An 8,993-nucleotide genomic window follows, 5' to 3' on the forward strand; every position below is an offset into this window, starting at 1 on the left:
CCGGGGGCTGCCAAGTCACTTCCACATGGCTTGGCTCTTTCCCTCTGGATTCTGGCTGCTGGCCTTGCCCCAGGCTGGAGGGGCCAGGGAGGTGAGATTGAACTCTGCTCTGCTGAAAGCTTCATCCCCTCTCAGCTGCTGTTTGGAGGCACAGAGGGCAGTTGAAATAGCCCCGTGATTGGTCTCTGCTTTTGGCTTCCCCGTGGCCCTCCAGCTGCCTACAGTCTGTGTCCCCGTCAGTAAGATCCTGTCAGGGCCTCCCTTGTCTCCTTGGTTCCTAGTTTTGGACCCGGTGGGTCATCCCTGCCCAGCTGATCTCCTGCATTTCAGGGAGATTGGAAGTAGGCTCCAAGATTTCAGCAACAGAAAGTCTGAGCTGGACGTGATGTCTCTCCGTGGCTGGTTCTGTCCCGGGGGTGAGCGTAGGGTGCCGTGCTCTGGTGCCATCCATCCCGTCCTCTTCTCAGAAATGTGTCCTTTTCCAGGCTGCTTTTGCACCAACCTGCCCACCCTGTTTCCTCCTAGGCGTTTTGGAGTAATGGGACTTTACAAAGGCCTGGAGGCCAAGCTGCTGCAGACCGTGCTCACGGCTGCCCTCATGTTCCTAGTCTATGAGAAGCTGACTGCAGCCACCTTCACGGTCATGGGACTGAAGAGTGGGCGCAGGCGCTGAGAGGGAGCCTGGCAGAGGAAGGAGAGAGGAGGAAGGCTGAGGCCGGGGTCTCCTTCTCCAAGGATGGGGAGTTGGATGAAGAGACCCTCTTCTTATGCCCGCGGCCCTCCATCACTGGCCCCGGAAACAGCCGAGGGGGCGTGCAGCCTGAGGCCCGCCAGATTGCCACCAGCTTTTATCATGGTTGGTTTGATTTTTGTGGACTGAGGGTCTTAAGAAATAGAAAACTATTAAAAATCTGCAGATGAAAACACTCATTTCTTACAAGAATCAGATGGTTTCTTTAGAGGGTTGACAGTGTGGCCCCCTCGGGCTCTAGCCTTTCTTCCTCGTTTCCTCCTCCAGGTTTCTGATTCAGCTCATTCCATGGCCTTGTCACCAGCCTGTGCCCCCGCTGCTCCCAGTGTGCCCCTTAGCAAAATAACCCAGGGCCGTGGCCACAGCCTCTTCCCATGCCCCTGCCCCTGCCCTCGAGGAGATGGGGCCTTGATTGGGTTCTTGCTGATGCTTTGCTCTGGGTGGTCTTTTGGTCATTCTTCTTATGCTCCCTGCTCCCCCCAGGCCCCCCTAAGAGCCATTCCTTGGGGAGAAGACCTGGAGCCAGACCCAGTTCACATGGGGAACTCCCAAATGAGGCAAGTCCTTCTGCCAGTGTCGATCACATCTGCAGCTGCCTGGGGCACTGGGGGGTGAATTAGCTTTCCCAGGCTCCCGCAGCTCCCCTGTGTCAGAGCTGGGACTTGAACCCAGGGCTAACTTTCTCCGCTAGGCCTTGTGGTGCACATCCAGCCAGCACGGCAGCCACATATGACAGTAAGTCAGGAAAGCCTTCAGTCCAAGGACTCTGTGTGTTATGGGGAAGAGGGAGCCATCAGATGGGGAGTATTGATACGGCACTTTATGTTTTTCCAATAAAGTCTTATCCAACATTTACTGTGTGCAGACTGATCCCTGGGAGAGATAGGCCATTTGGAAAAGACACAGTCGCTGCCCGGGACCCGATGGTTTGGTCAGGATGACTGTGATGGGTGCTCTTTCATAGGAAAGGCAGCAGAGAGTTCCTGAGCAGCACCATGAGAGATCAGAAGTAGAAGGCTGAGGCACAGAGGAAGGACACGACGGGACGGGGCCAGTTTGGCCAGAGCTTAGAGGACAGGGAGGGTGCGAACATAGAGAGCTGCACTGGCCATACCAGAGACCGTTCGGACAGCCCTAAAAAGTGGAGCGCAGGGGATCTTGGGGAAAACTATTGTAGTCCCGGTGGGCAGGCGTGGGGCACTTTGCTCATCGCCAGCCGCCGAGGAATTCCGAGCAGCTCCATTGATCCCCTTCAGTCAATCTAGAAACATGGCTTGTTCAGGAGTCATTGGTGCAGTGTTTGCCTCCAAAATCTTTATCTAGAATCAAAATCCTGATTGCCAGAAGCCTTTCTGGCTTGCAGGGTCCAAGTTCATAGAAGCACCATGTTGGTGCTGTTCTAATTGGCTGCCATCACCCACCTGGCTGGACAAGGCCAAAGGAAGGCTTACGCTACACCCCGTGAGATCATGTCTAAGTGATCACAGCACTGGAAGGGGCCTTAGTGGGATGGTCTTTAAGCTGCCTTATCCTCCGCCATTTTACAGATGAAGAAACAGGCCCAGAGCAGAAGTGATCTGCCCCAGGTCACCCAGGTGGTAAGTTCAGTCCTGTTTGACTCTCTGGGACCCCATTTGGGGTTTTCTTGGCAAAGATCCTGGAGTGGTTTGCCATTTCCTTCTCTAGCTTATTTATAGATGAAGAAACTGAGGCAAGCAGGGTTAAGTGACTTGCCCAGGGTCACACCGCTAGTAAGTGTCTGTGGCCACATTTGAACTCAGGAAGATGAGTTTTCCTGAGTCCAGGCCCAGCACTGTATCCACTATGGTGCAACCTCCCAGCCCCAGATCATAAGGAACAGAGCCAGGTTTTGAACCCATGGCCTCTGACTCCCGGCAACTGTTGTTGACATGATGTCAACCCTGAAACCCCAGACTCCTTTGTAAATGGGATCTCTTGGAAGCAAACCTCTGCCAGACTCCCAGGTTCCATTTTTGAGCCCTTACTTCTGGTCTTTCTCCAGCAGCAGAAATGGCCGGCTTCTTCCGGAACAGCTTCACCTCACCCTCAGAGCCTGGGGAAAGGGTGACTAACGCATCAGAGAGTTCTGAGAAGAGGAAGGGCCCCACCTGCAACAGCCCCATTGGCTCCCAGCAAGCTGCACGAAGGCTGGGCTTTCCCCCGGGGTGCCAGCTTCCTTTCCACAGGCGATGAGGCCAGTTAAGCATCCTGAATCACTAAGAAGCAGATTCTCAGTGGCAGTCCTGGAATGTCTAGGGCTTGGGTGCTGGGTCCTCCGCTCAGGTCCTACACCTCAGTGGAACGCGCCTCCTGTTTTCATGTTCTTGTTCCTAGAATGTGGCCGCTGTGTTCCAGTCATTATGTGTTCTGGTCATTTCTGATAAGCCTGTGACCCAGGATAATGAGGCCGCTGCCATGGGCCCCAGTGTTTGGCCTCCGTCAGGGGGTGGAAATTTTTCTCTTTCTCTCTGCTCTGGTTCCTATGGTAATTGGAATAGAAGTAGTTACCAGACTAAGAATGGTTTCACCATTATTAAATCTTCTAGAAAATCGCAATTAGGTGAAATTAGTGATCTTGAAATAAGCAAAAACAGAAGCTCCCCACCAATGCTGAAAAGGAAATCCCCTCCCTCATTTCCTATTAAGTTTACCTAATGCAGACTTAATTTCTTTCACTCCTTATGAAACCAAAAATATGCATAAAGGTGCTGTTAGTGTTATTCATCCTTCCCTTCCCTTCCCCCATGCTTGCCCTCCATCCCTTCTTTTCTTCTCCTTTCCCCTACCCACCCTCCCATCTCTCCTAGCTTTCTCCCCCCTTCTTTCTTCCCTCCCTCTCTCCTTTCATTTTCTCTCTTTTTTCCCTTCCTCTTTTCCTTTTCCACCTTCTTTCCTTCTCTCCCTCTCTCCCTTTCTTTCCTCCTCCCCAGCCCTCTTTTCCCTCCCTTAGGGCTTTCCTAATGTTGATGGTGTTTGGTCTGGGTTCTTGGAGAGGTCTACTGAAGCATAAGCCGTTGTGGAGTCAAGCTGTTGGGCGCCCAGGTTGGGCACCTCTTTGGACTTTGTCCCAAATCAGTTGTTCCTTCGCACAATCCTGCTGCTCTTTTTTTTTTCTGCCTATTCTATCAAGGGTGATATTTCCATAATCACTTAAAGGAATGGAGGGGCCAGAGTGGGCAGTTGGCTCTGGCAAGGTGCAGGCTGGAATCAGTAATGAGCTGTTTGAGCAGGTCGGGGCCTGCCTGCCCTATCACGGTGCCGAGGTGACGAAAGCCATTTCCTCCAGGCTCTATCTGGTGACAAATGTCTCCCCTGAAGGAGGATTGATGGCCTTGGAGATGATAGCATCACTGGATGGAAATTAATACTGTCTGTATTCATCACATGTCTTGAGACCTGGTCTCTGTACAGTGTGTATCCTGATCTGTTCGATTTGAAAGGGAGAAAATATTCTTACTGTGAAAAACCTAAGGAGGATTTGGAAACTTGGTTTTGTTGCCTGGGTGATCACTGTCTCTCCCCTCCCAGGCTTCAGGTTTGTGCTAAGTGGAGATAAGAAGCCAGGTGTGGGTCTGGTGGGGAAGGCCTCGATGAAAACAATCCAGGTTTGAGCATGGATAACCAATTTTCCTTTGTAGAATTTGCACATGATGTTATCCTAATATTTCAACATCTTTCTGATGTAGGAGGGCAGGTATTATCACCCTGCTTTTAATTAACAGATTCATGACGAGCTGAATTTTTGAACTCCCAGTCTGTCAGTCAATCGATAAACATTACAATGCTTGCTATATGCCGGGCACTCATTATGCTAAGCACCAGGGATACAGAAAGAGGAACAGTCCCTACCCTCAGAGCTCACAGTCTCATGGGGGAGGTAACAAAAATATACAAGCAAGCTTTGGAATAAATAGGAAATAATGAACAGAGGGAGGGCCCTAGGTTTAAATGGGGTTAGGAAAGGCTTCTTGTGGAAGGTGTAGTTTTAGTATGGACTGAAAGGAAGCCAGGAGGCGGAGATGAAGAGGATGAAGAATTCAGGCACCGAGGACAGCCAGAGAAAATGCCCAGAGCTGAGAGAAAGAGGGCCTGTTTGTGGAACGGCCAAGAGGCCAGGGTCACTGGACTGAAAAATGCTCCGGGGTGAGAGGAAGCCACCGGGGTTTATTGGGGGGCGGAGAGGTGCGTGTCATGATCAGACCTGAGCTTTAGGGAAATCACTTTAGTGGCTGAATGGAGGATGGTCTTGAGTGGGGAGAGATTTGAGGCAGGCAGGACCCCCAGCAGCTAGTGCAATAATCCAGGTGTGAGGTGATGAGGTGATGAGGCCCTCCTCATATGGAGAGGACCAGTTAGGCCCCAAGTTCCTATTTCCTCCTTGCCTAATCTTGGCTTTCTCCCTCTCCTGGCGTTACCCCAATTCTACCACCAGTAAACTTGCTTTATTTAATATTCAAATGAAACCTTAGGTATACTATATTTAACTTTTAGTCATTGAAATGTAAACTGGTTTTACAGTAAAGCAAACAAATCAGTTTGTCCCCAGCTGGGCCGGTGACTCAGAGCTCCATCGTGATGGGCAGTCAACCATCTGGGGCCAAGGCTTCCTTATGCAACTGCTGAATCTCAGCTTAAGCCTTTCCTCCTCTCCTCCTCCAGTCCAGCCCCATGTAAATGATACTCATCAGAAGGCTTGAGAAATGTTTTTGTGGGATAGGTGCCTTGCATTCCTTAGGGCATTCGTGTGTTGGCTGCAGCAGCCAACCCTGTCAGGATTTTGGTAAAGAAAAGGACAACCTGATTTTATAGCATAATAAACTTATGTCAATACTGCTTCACAGTACAGCACACTGGACCCGCAAAAGCAAAATTTTAAAAGGGCAATCCATCTTGATTCCCAAAGGCATGCTCAGTGAGACTTCAGTGGGGAAGGAATGAAGTTAAGAGCCATGGGAGGAGCAAAAGGGAATTGGAGAGGCAGGAAGGCGACAGGACAGAAAGGTGAATAAGCAGAACAGAGAGGTGTGGTTCAGAAGATGAAATGGGATGGAAATACACTTATTAAGCCCTTGCTCTGTGCCAGGCATTGTGCTAAGCTCTGAGGATGCTGGGAGAAAACTGAGACAGTCCCCGCGCATTCCGGTTGAGGAGACCACATATACGAGAGGACTCATGCTCACATTTCAGTGTGGGGCAGATAGCAAGGCCCCAAGGCCTTGGGGAGCAAGGGCAGAACGGATGCTTCTCGGTGGATTCCAAGGTCGGAGTGAGAGGGGGCTCAGGATATCTCCAGCAGGGGTGGAGTTGTGGCATCAGCTTCCAGCTCACGGTCAGCATCTTGTCCCCCGACGGGATAGTGAGGGAAGGAAAAGGCCCCTCCCCGGTCTCCTCAGTGGGCATCGTTGAGTCCCCTGTTGGTGGGCTGGGGCAGGGGAGAGGAAAGGCCCTTAGGTGAGGGTCGGTCTGTATTTGATAAGTAACCAGGAGAAATTGGGGCAAAAATAGCACAATGAGCCATGATTGCCCTTAGAGAGGCCTAATAGATGTTTCATGAATCAGCCGTGAGCTGGGGATTCAGCATCAATTCAATTTGACAAATATGTCAGAGTCAGTCTTGGAGGCAGGAAGGTCTGGATTCGAGTCTTAACTCTGACCCATCCTGGCTGTGTGTGGCTGCCAGGCAACTCTCACAGACTGGAAGTACAGGACAGTCCCCTCCCTCTCCGCCTTACTGAGAGCTCCTGACATCAGTGAAATTGTCAGTTGGGACCAGATGGGTCAGAGGCAAACAAACCAAAGCAGCCCTGCCCTCCAGCCTCGTATGTTCTGAGAGACAGAGCACGTGCCTAAACCATGGAGGTGCCCGTTGGGCAACCACTGGGGGTGGGGTGGGAGGGGTGCTGCCCCTTCCTTGTCTTTCGGCGGCTCCTTATTTCTCCGTCAAGCTGCTCTCCGGCCATTGCGTTTCCCGGGATTCTTGTCCTCGAGCTGCCTAGGCCCATCTCTTTGTCTGTAACCACCCTTCCAAATTACTTCTTCCCAGATGAACTCTTTCACGCTCGCTCCAAGAGATATGTTTGTTGTTATGTCTGCTCCGTTAGTCTTTGGGGAGTGGGTTGTTTCTCCGCCTCTAACTGGTGTTAGTAAAATCTCTGGGCCTCCCAGTATCATCTGTGGCTTTTGTTAACATAATTTATTCCCTATACATGTGAGTTCACAAGAGATAGAATGGACACATTGAGTAGTTGAGGCTTACATGTACTGTTCCATACCCATAGTCCCCCACCTCTTCCAAGAAGCACGGTGACAGGCATCTTCTCATCTCTTTTCTTTGGTTGGTTTTGTCGTATCGGTTTCTGAGCACCCCATTTCAGCTGTTTCATGGGGTCCTCTCCAACCTAATAGTTGAGTGGAGTAGGCTTGACTGAAGGGAGAGACATGGGATAAAAAGCCAGTGGGTTCTCATCAGGCCTTGGTGGTCTTGAAGAGGTCTCAGCAAGAGCAGATCTGCTGATGGCCTTCCCTTTTGTGACCTGAGCTCTTGCCTTTTTTCAGATCCCCAGCACCTAGCAATGTTCCTGGTGTGTAGTAAGCACTTAATAATTGCTTGTTGACTGACTAGATTGGCTGGCCCAATCCCCTTCTAGCTCCCATATGCCTTCCCCTCAATACTACCTGTTTTTAATATGTATTTTATTTATTAAACTTTCCCAATATTGAAATAGTTATAACATTCATTTGAAAAAAATTTTGAGTTCCAAATTTTCTCCCATCCGTCCCTCCTTCCCCGCCCCTTTAGAAGGAAAGTAATATTATATCAATTATACAATACTGCCTATTAACATGTGGGAAGATATATAGAAATCAGATTTAAGAAGGCCAAAATAATAATAGTAGTAGTAGTAGTAGTGGTAGTAGTAGTAGTAATAGCATTTATATAGCACCTTCTGTGTGCCAGGCACTGGACTAAATTCTTTACAACCCAGGGAGGTAGGCACTGTTCTTATCCTCATTTATCAGTTCAAGGAAAAGGACCCACATGTACAAAAATATTTATAGCAGCTCTTTTTGTGGTGGCAAAGAATTGGAAATTGAGGGGATGCCCATCCACTGGGGAATGGCTGAACAAGTTGTGGTATATGAATGTAATGGAATACTATTGTGCTGTAAGAAATGATGAGCAGGCAGACCTCAGAAAAACCTGGAAGGACTTTCATGGACTGATGCTGAGTGAAGTAAGCAGAACCAGGAGAACGTTGTACACAGTAACAGCCACGCTGCACGATGACTAACGTTGATAGACTTAGCTCTTCTCAGCAATGCAAGGATCTAAGACATCTCCAATGGCCTCGTGATGAAAAATGCTATCCACATCCAGAGAAAGAACCATGGAATCTGAATGCAGATGGAAGCATACTATTGCTATTTTTTTTCTTCTGTTTTGTTTTGTTTCCTCTTTCTGGTGGTTCCTCCTATTGGTTCTAATTCTTTCTTACAACATCACTCCTGTGAAAATATGTTTAATAGGAATGTGTATGTAGAGCCCATATCAGATTGTGAGCTGTCTTGGGGAGGGAGGGGTGGAGGGAGCAGGAGAAAAATTTAAAACTCAAAAGCTTATGGAAGTGATTATTGATAAATCAAAATAAATTAATAAAAAATTTAAAAAACAGTTCAGGAAACTGAGGCAGACGGAGGTTAAGTAATTTGTCTGGGGTGACGCAGCAACTTGCCCAGTGTCTAAGGTCAGATTTGAACTCAAGTCTTCTTGACTCCAGGCCCAGCACTCTATCCGCTGTACCGACTAGCTGGGGGTGGGGCCCCTCTTCAGCGTGAACCAACTATCCAGATTATTACAGAATCCAAGGTTGAGAGCTGAAAGGAAACCTGGAGGCCGTGTAGTCTACCCCTCTCCTTTTACAGAAGAAGAAACTGAGGCCTGTGGAGGTTTAGTGACTTGCCCAAAGTCACATGGGTAGTAAGCGTCAGAGGACACGAGCTCGGGGTCTTTCCACAGTGGCTTCATTCCTTCCTGCTTCAGTGACTGTGACCTCCTCACCTTGGATGTGGCCGCCCATTTTTGGGAGGACCTGGGCTGGAAACCTGGCCGTACTATTTAATACCTATGCGACCTTGGGAGGAAGAAAGGAAGGAAATAAACATTTATATACAGCCTACTGTGTGTCAGAAACCGTGCTGAGCACTTAAAAGTATTGTCTCA

The 8,993-nt window shown here is 49.3% G+C and overlaps 1 protein-coding gene across 2 annotated transcripts in view; it reads left to right on the top strand.

The window, feature by feature from the left end:
* The window catches only part of SLC25A17 (solute carrier family 25 member 17), a 33,284-nt gene extending 31,682 nt beyond the window's left edge, over positions 1–1,602 (top strand). Inside the window, exon 9 of one of the 2 annotated variants that reach the window (XM_027871612.1) lies at positions 526–1,602. In XM_027871612.1, coding sequence (XP_027727413.1) covers positions 526–673 — 148 coding nt within the window. In that variant the 3' untranslated portion in view covers positions 674–1,602. Of the gene's footprint in view, positions 1–485 lie in introns of both variants that reach the window. The other variant, XM_027871619.1, reaches the window with a different exon arrangement.
* Positions 1,603–8,993: the final 7,391 nt, after the last annotated feature.

The sequence above is a fragment of the Vombatus ursinus genome, unplaced genomic scaffold (assembly GCF_900497805.2).
Source record: "Vombatus ursinus unplaced genomic scaffold, bare-nosed wombat genome assembly UNPS02003292.1, whole genome shotgun sequence".
Classification (NCBI taxonomy): Eukaryota; Metazoa; Chordata; class Mammalia; order Diprotodontia; family Vombatidae; genus Vombatus; species Vombatus ursinus.